We start from the raw sequence: 18,292 nt of genomic DNA, 5'->3' as shown, positions 1-18,292 counted from the left end.
GCTACTGAAGAAAAAAGGGATGGAAGGAAAATGGCTTGCAAGACCATGTATGTGTCTCTGTATGCGTGTTCATGCTCATAATAAAACCCAGAGCTGGCTGAAAGTGTTTGAATTAGTTTGGGGGGTTGTGGGGTTTTGTTTGTTGTTATTTCCTGTTGAAAAATGACCTAGTTTTAAAAAATAAGAATTACAATGAAAAAATTCAAGCTCAAATATGTTTTTTTTGGTTTAATGTTTATGAACCTCCATGTACCCCAACTCCTAGTCCTAAGCCCCCTGCCTGCACCTCACACCCCCTTGCACCCCAACTCCTTTCCCTGAGCCCCCTGTTGCACCCCACATCCCTCCTGTACCCCAACCCCTGCCCTGAGCCCTCTCATACACCCCACACACCTCCTCTGCCTCAATCCCTTGCCTTGAGCCCCTTCCTGCACAGGGCACTCCCACCCGTACCCCCAACCTTTATGATGTTCGCCTTTAAAAATAAATAAATAAAATTCCCTGGGAGCACACCCTAATGAAATGTGCTGTGCATGCCTATGCTCTCAACCCCATATCTCTACCCCAAGATCTGCTCCCTCCTTTCCCCACTCATCTTTCCTCCTGTTTTCAGCAAAAACTGGTTTGCTATTGCACTTCAGTAGGAGCTGGGTGTGCTTGTTTAACTGGCATGGTGCTCGGGGCCTTCTCCATTAAGGAAGTGTAAGATTGTTATCTCTGCCATCTCCCTATTTGTAATATACTCCCTGGGTGAAGTGTTCCATCTACTGACAAAGTGTTCTAGGAAAGATGGCTGTAATAGTGTTAGATATGGAGGTTCAGGGCAGGATGGTCCCTTCCCTTGTAAAGCTACTGGAAAGAGAGCACAGACCATCTAGTCACGCGTCCTTGTAGGGCTGGAGGCTTCCCATTGGTAAAGTGGGAATGATCGCAATGAGCTGCCTTAGCTGGAGATCTGTGGGAGATATAAGTGAAGATCCCATGGAACAGAGGCCATTCTGATACCTCTCAAAAAGCTGAACCCTGCTGGGCACATCCACACTGCCTCCTAGCGGAGGTGTGAAATCATACTGATAAGCAGTAGCTTTTGATGAATTTTGCATTGTAACTTACTCTAACTTCAAAGAGGAACATGCCAGACAGAGCAGCTGCTTCTCAACTCATTGGCTTATCCAAAATTAGCAGTTTTGAATATTGAAAATCTGGGCCTCAGAGCTTAACTTTTAGGCCGTGTACCCTTTTTAGAGTCTTGTCCCTTCGGTACATTGATCCACAGGCTAGACATGAAAACTGGCCTCTCATCTCAGTTCCTTTCCTAGTGCCAGTAAACATCAGGTCAAGCCAAAGTGCACTTAGGGACATTGCATAGAGACGCCTTTTCGCAGTGCAGTACGGAGCACGGGGAGAAGTAGTGGGGTGTGTGACCAAATTCCTTTGGGAGCCTTTACATAGGCTGTTTTCAGCATCAATTTAAACATGCTGATCAATCGACTCACTGAAGATTTTTAAGTGCAGATCAGTACTCCGTAAGCATTAAGTAATTACATGTTCGTTGTCTGGACTGGATTTTTGATTGTCTCAAAATCTCTAAGACAGAGTTTTGTTGTTAATTTTACTCTTATATTGAGTGTTATAATTTGTTCACAGTCCCCTATCCCGTCATACACCCAACCAGGAAGTTTTGTTTTATACTGTTTGCTGCTCTCTTCCAGGAAATTCAGCACCTGACGAACCCATTCTTTCATGCTTACGTGACTTGAATGTTTAGCACCAATCTTCCACAAAACCATCAGCCTGTAAGTAAATTCATCCTCTTTAGTGACAAATGTGACCCTGGTTTTATAGGGGTTTGACTCAACTTGAGCACGACATTTACAATATCAGAGTCAAATCGATAACCCTGTGTCTTCTCTGTGTGGCTTTCAGCTCTTCATGCTGCAGCTTATTTGGCAAAATATGGTGTTGCTCTGAACTCTCTGACTGTGGTAGCAACTCCTAGTTTAACATGAAACCTCCACGCATCCCCTTACTTATTTGTATTGTGGCAGTGCCGGCTAAGATCCCTGTCATGGGCCAGGGCCCAATTTTGCGAGGGTCTGTACAAATACAGAACAGAAAGGTGGTCCCTGCTCCAGAATGTTTACAATCTGCCGCCCCCACAGAGTTACAAGGACCATGACAATGTCTATGGAATCATAGAACATCAGGGTTGGAAGGGACCTCAGGAGATCACTAATCCAACCCCAGGACCAATCCCAAAACAGATTTTTGCCCCAGAACCCTGTTTAGCAGGCCACTGCTTGAACCACTGAGCTATCTCTCAACCCTGCAAACACACGCAGGTCATTTTACAGATGTGCCATTGTCACTGTTTATCATGAGTCTTGCAAAATTTGGTATTTTTCTTAGAGCCTCCTGGAGTCAGGTGAATTAGGTCAATTTCCAGGCTTTATTGCGGAAAAAAGCTACAAAGTGTGACCCTACAGGTTCAGAAATCAGCAGGTAAATAAAGAGAGGCCAAAATCATACTATTTTTTAAATTGCATAATTTTTTTTAAAGCCAATCTTCTGGGCTTTTGGGGGCCTGACTCGTGAATTTTAAACACTTGGGGTTGGCAATCCTGGACTGGTTTCACTGACTTCAGTGTCAGTGAAGTCACATGTGAGTGCAGGTTGTATGCTTGTGCAGCTCCTACCACAGTGGGGACTTGGCTTGATGCACAATCACTGGCTGAAGTTCTGTGGTCTGTGTTCTGTAGAAGGTCAGACTAGACCAGTGTTTCTTAAACTTTTGAAAATTTGAACTACCATCAGGAAAATGAAACAATCACCTGCCTTGCAATCCCCTCATGTGGTATTAGTCCTCATCTCAATCTATGTGACTTCCACCTTGTCCCTTCAGCCAGTCCTTTATGCCCCACTGGGGGCTGCACCCTGCAGTAAGGCTGAACTAGTAGATCATAGTGATCCCTTCTGGCCTTAAAATGTATAAATGGATCCCAAATCTGGGCCTCTGGACCCCATGGAAATATAAATATTAAATAATAACAAGCACACATGGCATAGGTCAATCTACTAACTACAATAAATGGGCCCAGCCATGACTCTGTCAGTAAGACAGCACCAGCAGCTGATCACCCATTTGAAACCTTAAAAGCATGTAGTAAATGCACTTTCTCATTGGAGTCAAAGTTCTGAGTTGTTGGCTCTCTGTCTTCTTGAACGATCACAGGTTGCCCTTTACATTCCCTTTTAGAGCCATAGGGTCCGGTTCTGCTTTAGGTGTAGCTGCAGATTAACTTTGATATCTATGAGTGAGAGAGCAGAGGTTGGCCCAGTGTCTGCACAGATCCATTAAAAGTAGCACAAAGACTCAGGGCTTGAATATGATTCCACATCATGTTTCATTTTCCCCTTTTTAAAAGCAGTACTAATCATGTTTATTTTGGCTTGCCATTTTTTGTTTTTTGAAAAGCCAGCCTGAGAAGCCAAAACAGTTGGCTGAAAAAAAGCAGTGACTCAACATACCAGGGGTGGGCAAACTTTTTGGCCTGAGGGCCACATCTGCATGGGGAAATTGCATGCAGGTCCAAGAATGCAGGGCTGGGGCAGGGGGTTGGGGTGCGGGAGGGAGTGTGGGGTGTGAGAGGGGGTGTGGGGTGCAAGAAGGGGCTCAGAGCAAGGGGTTGGGGCAGAGGAGGGGTGTGGGGCGTACAAGGGGGCTCAGGGCAGGGGGTTGGGGTGCAGGAGGGGTTTGGGGTATGGACTCCGTCCTGGCGCCGCTTACCTGGAGCGGCTCCAGGGTGACAGCAGCGCACAGCGGGGCCAGGGCAGGCTCCCTGTCTACCTGTCCTGGCCACTCTCAGAAGTGGCCAGCACCATGTCCCTGCGGGAGGGAGGGCAGAGGGCTCCGCCCACTGTCCTCGCCTGTGGGTACCTCCCCTAGAGCTCCCATTGGCAATCCCGTGGGCCGGATCTAAAGCCCTGATGGGCCGGATTCGGCCCATGGGCTGTAGTTTGCCCACCCCTGCAACAAACCCTTAAGGTGCTGATGCAGTAAAAATTACAAAGTGAGAGATTGTTGTGCTCCATAATTTGAGCTCTTTGCTACTGAGTACAACTGCAGCTCTGCTGGGATTCTAAAGATGGCCTCCTTCTTTAACACTACGATAGTTCTGTTTAATCCAATGGTTAAATCTAGAACAAGAAACATGAATGAGATTTCTTGTCATTAAAGTGATCCACTCTAATGCCTGGATCAAAGATAACACAGAAGAGCTCCATTTGTAAAACTGAAATAAAAAAAAATACTCAGCAAAACACAGTGACTCAGCAGCTTTCATGCACTTAAGCCTCAAATTGCAAATGTGACTTTTGCACCTTGCATGTAAATGAGCTCCTGTTCCTAGCTGGAAGTTCCCTTTCAGGTTACATTTCAGCCTGGGCAGTGTGTTATAAGCCATACCCCGGCCAACATGAATGAAGGGGCCAGCTCTGGAGGAGAGAAACAAGAGCTGAAATTCAAGAGAGCGATCTTGCAGGACCAGAACAAGCCAGAAAATATGATCCAAAGGCAACAGGTGATCCGGCTCACCTATTTGATTACAGCCATGGACCTGACCTGCTTGTTCATGCAGATTGGAATCATTCCAGTGAGTACCATTTGAGTCTGCTTTAATAGAGAAGATCGCTTTCTTTCAACACAGACTATTCAGTTTTTCAGCAACATTAGAGGAGACTTTCTACCAGGAAAGAGAGGAGAAAGGCAGATGTAAGTGAATGTAGTGGCCTTTCACATGGCACTCTATGTACTTAGGGTGAATAGATGCACATAAGTAATGACAGGCAGACAGTACTTAATTTGTGCCAGGGCTTGCCATGCTGAACCCTGGTACCTCTAAGCTTGGCAATTCATATCCCCAGGACCTTTGGGCTTGTTGCATCAATTCTGAAATTGCTTGAGCCCTGGCACTTCTTTCATTACCAAATAAGCACGGTAGGCAGATGATTATTATTTATATTGCAGTAGTGTCTAGAGGCCTCCACCAGACGTGTGCTGCATTGTGCGGGGCCCTGTGCAAACAGAAAGTGCAGTTCCTGCCCCAAAGAGTTTATGATCTAAAACACAAGCTGTAGTAGGTAGGTGAACTAACAAGCAGGCACGGGGAGGGAGCATAGCGTAACAATAGTAGACTATCTTAGCACAGACTGCTTTGTACACAGTATGTCTGTGTAATAAGCCAATCAGGAGCCTGTAATCACAACGTGCCACTTGTCTAGTGGTTCTTTGGTGTCAGCTTTCTGTAGACACCATGCAAGAGATGAGTTTTAAGGAGGGATTTGAAGGTCAATAAAATAGTGGCTTTACAGATTTTGACAGGGCACTCTTACCACATATAAGAGGCTACGTGGTAGAGAGACCAAAAGTGTGTGTGGAAGATTGCAACTGGCCCTGCTGCCCAAGTAGAGATGGGGATTGAGGTTGCATTAAGATAATAGGACGGGTTAGTTATGGCAGGGCTGAATTGTGAAGGTGTCTGCATGGAAGGCCAAGACATTTGTGTTTGATGCAGTGGAGGAGGGGGAGTCAAGGGTATGTCTCAAAAGTGGTTTTGGTGTGATCAGAACACTGAGTCAAGAAGACGATCTCTGTAGCAGCATTTTCAGTGGCCTAGAGGGCACAGAGTTGCAGGTGCCAAAGCCAGACTGGAGGATGCTGCAGTAATCTAGTTGCAGGTCATTTTGAAGGGATATTATCAAGTAAAAATGTAGTTACCACTCCACTCACAGCTCTGAGCTCTTCCTCTTATTTTTCTTGTCTTCATTTTTCTTCTCTCGCCTACTATGAGAGTTCTCTCCCATCTCTGCATCTCCAGAGACAATCCACTCTGTGCCCCTCTTTCATAAACCAATCCAAGAGTAGCTGCGCTGTGGCATGGTCTCTTAGTGCTTGTCTGTGGGCAACTGATGTAATCACGCTGGGCTCTGAGACTAAGAAGTAAAACTAACTTTCTGTACAGAAGGAATGCTGACTATTCACCAAGCTGTCTCCAATACAAAGAATAAACCCACAGAAATCTCTGCGCTAGATATATTATTTGCTTTACTCGTTCAGCGGCAGTATTCTCTAATATTGGCTGTAATAAATAGCGAGTAAAACTGTCCAGAAAGTAAAATGTCTTGCATTTATAATGTCTTTTTAAATACCCAAGGATGGTGAATTAACATTGGAATATTAAGTGTTGGCTGGCTACAAGAAGTATATAGGCTGGGCTACAAGAAGGAAGCTGTTTGCTGTAGTTTGTGTGAATTTCTACATATGTACGTTTTTAGGCAAGTGTATTTTATCCAGTGCACAGTATCAGGTGTTCCAGGGTACTCCATATGGCAATGCAAGGTGGCGCTCTCATTTACAAAATGTGCTTAGTGTATTTAGTGTTGGTGAAAGTGTCAGATTTAGAGTGCTGGCGACTCCGTGCACAGGGGGTATTAAGTTTTTTGGAAGCTTCAAAATGTTATGTTCACATTAAACATTACAAAGCAAAAGCCTGAATCTGAAGCATCTGTGCTTTGGGCACAAGGTCTTTTAGGGTGCTTCCAGCTTTGGGATGTGGAGGGGACTGGGAGTACAGGTGCCATTTTGTTTAATGCAGCTTGCTTGATTAAACAGGGTGGCTTGATGACAAGATCCACAAAATCCTCCTGTGTGGTGCTTACAGTGATGTGCACGTCATATCCAAAGGCAAACGAGGGGTAAAGTTAAATTAGCTGAGTGGTTAAGAACTTCCTTGTCTGCCTCAAAATGCCAATGTAAAAACTGAGAGACTAGGTGGGTGAGGTAATATTTTTTTATTGGACCAACATCTCTTGGTGAGAGAGACAAGCTTTCCAGCTACACAGAGCTCTCAGGTCTGGGAAAGATACTCAGAGTGTCACAGCTAAATACAAGCTGAACAGTTTGTTTAGTATAAGTAGTTAACACATATTTCAAGGAACAGCTCAAGGTGAAGTGGCCTGTTAACACCCCTGTAATCATGGGAGTTAGTGGGTTACAGATCGTCATTATTGGGGCATTTAGTGCACTGGGTGCATCTCATTTATGGCTTTTTATAACAAAGTGGGTGAAACCAGGCAATCACTCTGCTCTCAATGAACTCGCACTGAAAAAAGATAAAAGTCAAAAACACCACATCCCCTGTGGGGGGAACATCCTCTTTCTCAAAGGGAACCTTGCACAACACTGGGAGCTTAAATAAATATCTCTGTGCTAGACACTAATAATCATGATCTTAATATAGGCACTGGATTTATGGCTTATTACAACAACTGATCCCCTCTCCCTTTTTGTCCTGTGACTATAGGGATGTTAACCGGCCACTTCATCTTGAATGATCCATTAAAATATGTGCTAGCTACTTATGCTAAACTATGTTAGGCCTGGTCCACACTACAGTGTTAAATCGATTTAAACAGCGTTAAATCGATTTAACACTGTACCCGTCCACACTACAAGGCACTTAAAATCGATTTTAAGGGGTCTTAAAATCAATTTCTGTACTCCTGCTTAATGAGAGGAGTAACCCTAAAATCGATATTACTATATCGATTTAGGGTTAGTGTGGATGGAAATCGAAGTTATTGGTCCCATTCTTTTACTGAGCTACCCAGAGTGTACCGCTCTGGAAATCGATGGTAGCCTGGGACCATGGACGCACACCACCGAAGTAATGTGCCCTAGTGTGGACGCGTAAAATCGATTTTATAAAACCTGTTTTATAAAATCGATTTATTAATTTCGATTTTACTCTGTAGTGTGGACGTGGCCTTAGATCCTGTTTCGGAGGGCGTGGCTACACTTGCAGATGTAGACTGCTGGGAGTTAAACCAGCCTTCAGAGAGCACAGCAGGGAAGACGGTGCCGAGTGTTTACAGTCTCAGCTGGAAGCTCAATGGCGTGGCCACATTAGCAGCTCTTGCAACGCCACAAAGAGCAGTGCATTGTGGTAGCTATCCTAGTGTTCAAGTGGCTGCAACATGCTTTTCAAATGCGGGGGGTGGGGTGGAGTGTGACAGGGAGTGTGTTGGGTGTATGTGGGGGGAGAGAGAGCGGGGTTTTGGGGTGCTGAGTGTGTCAGCATGCTGTCGTGTAAGTTCAGACCCCCCTCCCCCCGCGCCTCTCTCACGCTTTCACAGCAAGCAGTATTCCACACCAATAGCTTGCTTTGTCCCAGAGTAGATAAGCATGCTGGCTGTCAGAAACAGAGCTTTGAAAGGGAATATCTGCATTCCTACAGTCGATTCCAAAACAATGACAAGAGTGGCCGCTTGACTTAAGGGGATTATGGGATGTTTCCAGAGGCTGATCAAAGCACAGTAATGCAACACTTCGTTCACACTGACTCTGGGGCGTTTCAGCCGAGGTGCAACAAACATTATGCTTCTCATGGAGGAGGATTACCAGGAGTGCTCCAGCTGCAGAGTCCAGGTGCTGTAAGTGCCTCGCCAGTGTGGATGGGTCGGGAGTTAGGGTGCCTGGGGCTGCTTTATTGCGCTCTAACTTGCAAGTGTAGCTATGCCCGAGTACCTTTCCCAGACCTGAAGAGCTCTGTGTCGCTCGAAAGCTTCTCTCTCTCCTCAACAGAAATTGGTCCAATAAAGAGATCCCATCACCCACCTTATCTCTCTAATATCCTGGGACCGACACAGCTGCAACAACACTGCATGCAATAGTGTAAAAATAGAGAGCTAGGTCCACAGCTGATGTAAATTGGTGACTTCAGTAGAGCCCTGGCTGATGATCCGGGCCAGAGACTTTTGATTTTTATCAAATAACTTTTATATTCCTCATGTTATATTGTATCTATGGGCAAGCACTGTTGCTTTATTTTGCATGGAAGCACATGATCACTTATTACTATAGTAGTCCTGTACTTATTAAGCTCTTTAACATTCAGAAATGTAACATACTTCACTTTTTCTCCACTTTATTTAGTACTTGGCGAAGAGCCTGGGATTGGATTCAGTTGGATTTGGCTACCTCCAGACAACTTTTGGCGTTCTACAACTTCTGGGAGGTCCTATTTTTGGAAGGTAAATAAGAACCATTCTTGTGACCCTTCCATTCCCTAGGAAGATCAGAGTTATTTATTCTTTTAAATAAATCTACTTTATTCCTAGTTCTGAATCTTGGGAAATATTTTAAGAAGCCATCTGGATTTACTAAACAGGCTACAGAGAAATAAATATTAATTAAAAATATTGTAACAAATAAATGGCTTTTATATTAGTTATTTCTCTAAATTTGATTATTTGGATCCAGACAGTGTGCTTAGCCAAAACATTTAGCCCCTGCAGAGCTTGCAATCTAATGCCTTAGTCCTGCAAATCAAGCAAAGGAGTAACTTTATGAACATGAGCAGGACTGGGAAACCCAGAAGATGAGTGTAACTTGGCTTTTTTTGTTTTGCTTTTTTGTTATTACTTAGTGCTATTAAGAAATAGTTCTAGTGGAAATCATAGAATTTCTGTGCCTGATTCGAATCTTATTTACACAGGCATTGCACTATGTCACAGCAAATGACTTCAGTGCAGTTGCTCCTGATTTGCACTGGTGTCAGTGTAATCAGAATCAGAAGGACTCTATATTATTAACAGTTCAAACAGACCTAGCAAAAGGAAGGCAGGGGAAAGACTTGAGCATCTGCCTGTGTTTCTGCCTCTGAGCAGTTGCAGGAAATTGCTGATATGGAATACATACTCCTGCTCCAAATAGAAGAGGAGATGGCCTTGAAAAACCTAATAGAGATGGCGATAGCAGATAATCGATTATCCCTGTTCAGAGATGCACAGAAGGAGAGGTAGAGTAGTCCAGTGGGTAGGGCACTGGACTGGGATGCAGGAGTTACATTCCTATCTCTGCCACTGGTCTGTTCAGTGACCTTGGGAAGGCTGCTTTGCGGTCCATCTGTTTGCAGTGCTAGCTCTCCAAGGCAGGGACTATCTTTTGAATAGCACAGTAGGTGCTAACAGGATAGAAATCTCTATTTCCTCATTTTTGCATTTTAACTAACATATGGCATTCCCCTTTATAAATATCTACTTCGACATTGGGATGAACAGTTCTCATGGTACCACCCTGGGGAAAGTTTCAATCTCAGATTTGCATAGCAAATTTTGCTTTCAGCCCAGCTACTTTGATTTACACCAGTTATAGGAGTCTAATTAGGATCAGATCCTTATTAAACTCTTATATTCTGTTCCTGTCATCCCTGCATGCATATCCCATTGCCATCAGTAGGTATTCCACCCACAGAGAAGGAACAGAGCTTCAGATGTAAGACCCACTTCTCACAGATCGAGATCAAAATTATTTTCCTCCAGCTTGGTACATTTATAGAAAAAAAAATCACTTGAATTATGCCATTTACACCACCTCAGATTTGTAGACAAGAAGGAATTCATTTCTGGGCTGTCTTGGCAGGGAAACTGACTATTATTATTAATAAATAATTATTCAGAACAAATCCACTAACCACATTTTTGCAGACCTCAGAGTATGAGAATGAGTCAATTTTCCTTGTAAACTGGATGACTTTGCTTAAACTAACGTGAAGTTGCAAGCACTGAAGCTGCTAAATTTTTTTCTTTAAAAAAACTCCAGATCATCTCATGAACTGGTCTCCTGGGATTACAAACAGCAAAAGCCCAAATTTACTGAAGGCTTGTCAACACACCCAAATTGCACTGGTTTAATGTAAATCAGTTTAAAATCATCCCTTAGTGAAACTGATGTTGTGTTTTTTTTAAGCCAAGTCATACTCTATTCTCTTCTTCCTTAGTTTAACATAACTAATTTTTATGCCACATCACAATTGTTGATAACCATAGTAGAAAACCCAAACAAAATGAATATTAATAGAACCCTTTAAACAGTCTAGCAGTGCCTAGCTTGTGATGACTTATGTCTAGTCACCAATAACTGTTTCTACAGCACTTGCGGGATTTGTCTAGACCAGGATTTAAAGGTGTGTGGTTAGATTTAAAACATTTTAACCAACATATTTGAAAATGCTAGCACAGAATTTTAGAATGCGTTAGGTACTATGTTAGCTGGAAGGGTTTAACACCACAATGCTAAATCCCAGTCCAGACAAAGCTTCAGACTTCGCACAGGGCCACATTTTTAAGTGCGCAGCACCCACAATTGGGGCCAGGTTTTCAAAAGTGAAAAATCTGATCAATGTTGTGGGGTGGGATGGATGACAGCATAGCATTGCCAGCCTGAATGTGTTGTATTTACAATTGCTAAAACAGTTCCATTTCTAAAATGCTGCATAATTTATATGCTAGGTTTGCTGACAAGTGTGGCATCCGAGCTGCGTTAACTCTTTCATATCTCTCTGGATCTGCCTTCTTTCTGCTAGTGTCCATCTCCACCAGCATCCCACTTCTCTTCCTGTCCAGAATTCCATCCGTGTTTATGCATGGGCTACCAGGTAATGTCATGAGAAGATGACCCAAATATTGGGGTCAGTATTTTCCAATCCATTTATTGGGCCTGACCCTGCAATTCTTCCTCATACGAAGAGGTTAAAGTCGTTAAGACTAAGTGTTGCAGAATCAGTCTCTAAGTAGTTGGGTTTTAATGACATGAGGCACCAGGTTTAATCATTAGAGGAGATGGTTGAGATGCAGGACAACTAAATTCTGTTCCCAGCTTTGCCACTGATTTGCTGTGTGAGCTAGAGCAAGTCACTTATGTGATCGGGTGCCTGGGATAAACCACACTGAGAATGCCACACTCAGGGCAGACTGCAAGAAATAGGGCAGACAATCCCCACCCCACAAGTGGTGGTTTATTCTATAATTGGATTCACCAAGCCAGTAACAAAGGAGCTGCTGCAGTACCACACTGGTTAACCAGAAGACACATACAGTTCCCTTTCCAGCCTATGGCTCTCATCCAGACAACCCAGCCTAATATAGTGAGAGGTTATCGAAAACCAGTTTCACCCTGTGTGTGGTTCTTACGCATCCCAAAGAATCAGACACGTATCCCCAGGTCATTCTGAATCTCAGATCTTACTCAAATATCACATTGTTGGTAAACTAACTAAAGATTCATTCATAAAAGAAGAGAGTTATAAATGGTTAATAGATCACATACATACAAATGATTGCAAAGTCCTTATATCAGGTTTGTAGCAGCGATGGAATAGGCTGCTGGTTTGTAAAGTCTCTCAAGTAACGTCCAAAAGATTGGAAGGTCCCTCAGACCATAGTTCAAGATGCTCCTTTTAATTGTAAATCCACAGTCTGGAGAATTAGGCCTGGTCTACACTACGTGTTTATATAGATTTTAGCAGCGTTAAACCGATTTAACGCTGCACCCGTCCACACAACGAGGCCCTTTATATCGATATAAAGGGCTCTTTAAACCTGTTTCTGTACTCCTCCCCGATGAGAGGAGTAGCACTGAAATCGGTATTACCATATCAGATTAGGGTTAGTGTGGCCGCAAATCGACGGTATTGGCCTCCAGGAGCTATCCCACAACGCACCATTATGACCGATCTGGAAAGCAATCTGAACTCGGATGCACTAGCCAGGTAGACAGGAAAAGCCCCGCAAACTTTTGAATTTCATTTCCTGTTTGCCCAGTGTGGAGCTCTGATCAGCATGGGTGGCAATGCAATCCCAAATCCGAAAAGAGCTTCAGCATGGACCGTACAGGAGATACTGGATCTGATTGCTGTATGGGGAGACAAATCTGTTCTATCAGAGCTCCATTACAGAAGACAAAATGCCAGAGCATTTGAAAAAAATCTCCACGCTATGATACAAAGTCCACAGCACAGTGCTGTGTGACAAGCATAACGGAAAGCCAAAGAATCAAATGGACACTCATGGAGGAAGGGAGGGGGTATTGAGGACTCCAGCTATCCCACAGTCCCCACAGTCTCCGAAAAGTATTTGCATTCTTGGCTGAGCTCCCAATGCCTCTAGAGTCAAACACATTGTCTGGCTGTGTCAGGGTGTATCTCGTCAATTTACTCCCCCTCCCCCCGTGAAAGAAAAGGGAAAAAAATCGTTTCTTTTTTTTCAATGTCACCGTATGTCTACTGCATGCTGCTGGTAGACACAGTGCTGGGGCACTGAACAGCAGCATCCTCTCCCCTCCCTTCCCCAGTGGCAGACGGTACAGTGCAGTAGGACTGGTAGCCGTCCTCATCATCAGCCCATGAGTGCTCCTGGCTGGCCTCAGGTGAGGTTGGCCGGGGGCGCCTGGGTAAAAATAGGAATGACTCCTGGTTATTCCCGGCAGATGGTACAGAATGGCTGGTAACTGTCCTCATCATAGCAACTGGGGGCTGAACTCCGTCAGCCCCCCACCTTTATGTCTAAAGAAAAGATTCTGTACTGCCTGGACTATCATAGCAGCTGGAGGCTGCCTCCCCCTCATTTTATCTCACTAAAAAGTCAGTGTTTCTTATTCCTGCATTCTTTATTACTTCATCACACAAATGGGGGAACCCTGCAACAGTAGCCCAGAAGGACTGGGAGAGGAGGGAAGCAACAGGTGGGGTTGTTGCAGGGGCACCCCCTAGAATGGCATGCAGCTCATCATTTCTGTGGGATCTGACACGGAGTGGCTGTGCTCTCTGGTTCTCTGATTCACTGGTTCTCTAGTACACTTGTCCCATATTCTAGGCAGGACTGACTCTATTTTTAGATACAACATAAAGGAGGGAATGACCCAGAGGGTCATTCCCATTTTGGTCTTTGCGCCCCCAGCCGACCTCAGCCAGGAGCACCCATGACAGCAGCAGATGGTACAGAACTACTGATAACCGTCATTTCATCGCCAATTTACAATGGCACAGCAGACGGTACAGAACGACTGGTAACCGTCTCTACTACCTTGCAAAGGCAAATGAATGCTGCTGTATAGCGCTGCAGTACTGCCCCTGTCAGCGGCATCCAGTACACATACGGTGACAGTGACAAAAGGCAAAACGGGCTCCATTGTTGCCATGCTATGGCGTCTGCCAGGGCAATCCAGGGAAAAAGGGCACGAAATGATTGTCTGCCATTGCTTTCACGGAGGAAGGAATGAGTGACGACATTTACCCAGAATCACCCGCGACACTGTTTTTGCACCATCATGCATTGAGATCTCAACCCAGAATTCCAATGGGCAGGGGCGACTGCGGGAACTATGGGGTAGCTACGGGATAGCTACCCACAGTGCAACGCTGCAGAAATCGACGCTAGCCTTGGTACATGGACGCACACCACCAAATTATTGTGCTTTGTGTGGCTGCGTGCACTCAACTTTATACAATCTGTTTTACAAAGCCGGTTTATGTAAAATCAGAATAATCCTGTAGTGTAGACATATCCTTAGATCAGGAAAGAGGCAATATGGAAGTCTCTCAGAGGTCTTTTATATGCTTTGCCATGTGCATGGAAATTTACTGTCCCAAACACAGTCCACAGCTCAGGTTCACAGAAAGTTACTGGCCCAAGATGGAGTCCAAGGTCACATGTCCTTACGTGCTTTGCTGACTCACAGGGGCAGCCATTGCCCATATTCTTTCTGAGGCATCCACTGGAAAGGCTTACTGGGCAGGATGACTTTCTTCAATGGCCCTTGTTAGCTGAGTGTCTTTAATGGGCCATCAACACATAGGTGTCTAGTCCTGATGCAAATCTATTTGGAGGGTGTCACCTAGGAACAACACACATGTTGGAGATACAACTACGTAGCCAGTAGTCTTTAGATACAAAGATGATACATGCCTATAAACAGGATAATCGTACTTAGCAAATCATAACTTTTTCCTTAACCCCATAGTTTGTGCAAGATTTCTTGCAATTATATAACAGTGGTAACAACAATGATACAAATGGTCATCTTTCATATACACAGCATCTCAGCTTAGTCTCTCTGTGCTTCAGTTTTCCCGTTTGTAAATGGCAGATGACAATGCTGACCTCCTGACCTCACCACACTACACCATGGTGTTGTGAAGCTTAATTTGTTCACGTCTGTGAAGTGTTCTGAGGCCCTCATATGAAAGGTGCTATAGAAGTGCAAAGCGTAGTTTATAATTTTTACTTGGGCTTGAGAAGTTTCACTGATATCCACTTGCTTGAGCACTAAGTTACTTTACTATGCCCCCCAAAGCCATGGATCTTCATTCCCCCCAATAAACCAATTCACTCCCATCAATGAACGCCTTTCAGGGCACCTTTCCTTGTGCAGCCGCCATTTCCACTGCTTTCCTGAATGTGCATAAAGCACTCAGCTTCCCAGCATTTTCATCCAGCTGGGCCCTGTTCTTTTAGATTCTCCCCCTACCCCCATCATTTTTAAGGAGTAGCGCCTCTCAGGCTATTTTGCTTCCTGCCTACCACTAATTCTTTTAAAAGCATACACCCTCCAGCCCACACCCTCTCAGAAAAAGAACTGGATGCCTGAGCATCTCTGCTCCCTCCCAGTCTTCCTGTTAAAGGAACAACAGCACTCGAGCAGCTCTGTTCCTTTCTTCATCCTCTACCCAAAGAGGAGGTCAAAAGCTCCCTGGCCCCACTCATTGCAACTTGCAGTGAGTGAGTGGATTTTTCTATGCCCTGATTTTATTACAGAGTTAGGAGCTGTGTCTTTTTAGCAGATCAGAATTCATTCCAATGGAATAAACGGTGTCAATAAAATAAACTGCACATGTCCTTCACTGCAGTGCAGCTATTTCAAATTTCTCAGCTGCATTCTCTCAAGTAAGAACTGTCCCAGAATAATTTTTTAGCAACACGCAGCCTCACACAGCCTAGCAAATTGCATGTCAGCGTTAGTGAGTACCTCAGACCTGGCAAACTGCATTACAATGGCTTTCATTTGCACCATTCCATTCTGTTTTGCTCCGTTTGCGTCCAGTAAAAACCATCCGGCCAGATGCTTAGCTGGTGTAAATCTGTCTTGCTGATGGAGTACCGCTAGTGGGGATAACGGAGCCACACCGTGTTAATGTGGATTACACACAGCTGGTTTAAACTAAGCGAGGTCTTCATCCCATTAGCAGTTGGTCCACATAAGAGGTTCTGAGTCTTCTCCTTCTCCTGACTACTGGGCTGACCCCACAAAGGGTTTTAAGAGCTTAAGGGTATGTTTACACTGCAGTTAAAAACCCACAGCTGGCCCGTGCCAGCTGACTCGGGCTGCGGGGCTATTTAATTGCAGGGTAGATGGCCGGGTTCAGGCTGGATTCTGGGCTCTAGGACCCTGTGTTGTGGGAAGGTCCCAAAGCTTGGGCTCTGCACCAGAACTTTTACACTGCAATTAAACAGCCCGTGAGCCCAAGTCAGCTATAGACATATCCTAAGTTTCTTTGTTGATCTGGCCCTCAGACCTTTAGCGCAAATAGTAGAAGTTTGTGCTTTTAGATGAAGAGGGCCTGGGGTCAGTCCCCATTCAATGGGGCGTTGCATGAGGATCTGGCTCAGTGTTACAAGGCCTGACGTCTGGAAGAGCTCTGTCATTTTCATTTGTGCATGGTCACCTCAAGGAATAGCTTTATCATTCAGACACCAGAGTACATTTCTTTTAGTTCAATGTTTCTTATCAAGTTTCTTCAAATATCTGTGTAGGTGCTCAGATGGTCATTACAGATCTGACTACTCCTGCTGAGCGTGCAGATGCATTAGGGAAGCTTGGACTATGCTTTGGAATAGGAGTAATCATTGGATCATCCCTGGGTGGGACACTCAGCACAAAATTTGGGTGAGTGGTTGAGGTGATTTTTACTTGCAGTTATAACAATTGACTCAGCTGCTCATTTGATAATGTAAAAACATGTAACTCTTTCCTTATTCTTTGGGTGCAATTTTCAGCTGCTGCTGACTGATCCTGGGGCTAAATCAGCCCCTGGCACAAGTTAGAGAAATCCTGTGGCTGCTCTACCTTGCACTGGCTATAATGGTTCTGTATGGGCCATTTCACAGGGATCAGCAGAAGGCAGTGCACTCCAAATCTGCTGCCTCCCCTCCCTGGAATGCCTTCCATGCCTAACGGTCTCAGTGGTCCCTGAACCAAGGGTCAGGAAGGGTTGGCAGCTCTACACCACTCCAGGATAACCCTGTGCTGGGGAAATACTCAGCCCCTTTGTGCAGCCCTGAAGGCACAAAGGTATATTATTAAGGGCCAAGGATCAATCACTTTGTCATCTGTGCCACTGTGTGTCACTATTGCTTGTTCTAAATAAGCTTTCTTGTAAATCCCCATTTCTGCAAGCTGGACTAATATCCATGTCTCAGCCACTTTACAAGCAGCAGTTATTAAAAAGCTACAAGCAATCCAAGTCCAGCTCTAGGCTTGTCCCAGAAACTCCCTAAGCATTGAGGGCTGTGTGAGTTGTGGAGCAACTTTACCAGTGTATTAAGTGCTACTTAAAAACAGTGTTGTTATAGCTTTAAATCTCCAGCAGGGTGAAGCTCACAAATCACAACATTCTTAGAGGGACGCTTAATGTAATGGGGGACCTTAGGGAGGGGAGCAGAGCTTAAGGGGGCCTGGAGAGGGGGAGTACGACAAATGAGGCAGTCTCCCCGCTCCAAAACAAGGATAAGTGAGTGTAACCCAAACTTGATCATTCCCAGGCTCCTTCTAAAGCAGAGGTGGGCAAACTACGGCTCACGGGCCACATCCGGCCCATGGACCCTCCTGCCCGGCCCCTGAGCTCCTGGCCCGGGAGGCTAGCCCCCGGCCCCTCCCCTGCTGTTCCCCCTCCTGTGCAGCCTCAGCTTACTCGCTCTGCCACCGGTGCAATGCTCTGGGCGGCGGGGCTGCGAGCTACTGGGGCAGCGCAGCTGCAGAGCTGGCCTGACCCAGTGCTCTGTGCTGCATGGTGGCATGGCTGGCTCCAGCCGGGCCGCACAGCTGCCTATCCTGGTGCTCTGGGTGGTGCAGCTCTAGCGCTGCCAGCCACCAGTGCTCCAGGCAGAGTGGTAAGGGAGCGGGGGGGGCAGGTTGGATAGAGGGCAGGGGATTTTTGGGTGGTGGTCAGCGAGCGGGGTTGTGGATAGGGATCAGGGAGGTCAGATGATTGGGGGCAAGGGTTCTGGGCAGACAGTCAGGAAGGAGGGGGGTGGTTGGATGGGATGGTGGAAGGCAGTAAGGGGTGGGGTTCCGGGGCAGTCAGGGAAAAGGGGTGGTTGGATGGGACAGGGTCCCGGGTGGGGACAGTCAGGAATGAGAGGAGGAGTTGGATGGGGTCCCAGGGGGGGCAGTCAGGGG

General features: G+C 45.4%; 1 protein-coding gene across 11 annotated transcripts in view; it reads left to right on the top strand.

Moving 5' to 3' along the window:
* The window catches only part of SLC22A18 (solute carrier family 22 member 18), a 213,323-nt gene that overhangs the window by 29,494 nt on the left and 165,537 nt on the right, over nt 1-18,292 (top strand). For 9 of the 11 annotated variants that reach the window (XR_004000108.1, XR_004000109.1, XM_030560555.1 and 6 more), the window contains 5 exons: nt 1,713-1,796; nt 4,428-4,652; nt 8,993-9,090; nt 11,350-11,495; nt 16,648-16,780. Coding sequence is in view for 9 of the 11 variants with exons in the window: in XM_030560555.1 (XP_030416415.1) it covers nt 1,761-1,796; nt 4,428-4,652; nt 8,993-9,090; nt 11,350-11,495; nt 16,648-16,780 (638 nt within the window). In the remaining 2 variants the exon portion in view is untranslated. The remainder of the gene's footprint in view (nt 1-1,712; nt 1,797-4,427; nt 4,653-8,992; nt 9,091-11,349; nt 11,496-16,647; nt 16,781-18,292) is intronic. The other 2 variants (XM_030560560.1, XM_030560561.1) reach the window with 2 other exon arrangements.

This window comes from Gopherus evgoodei, chromosome 4 (genome assembly GCF_007399415.2).
Source record: "Gopherus evgoodei ecotype Sinaloan lineage chromosome 4, rGopEvg1_v1.p, whole genome shotgun sequence".
Taxonomy (NCBI): Eukaryota; Metazoa; Chordata; order Testudines; family Testudinidae; genus Gopherus; species Gopherus evgoodei.
This window is presented reverse-complemented; position numbering and strand designations above follow the sequence as displayed.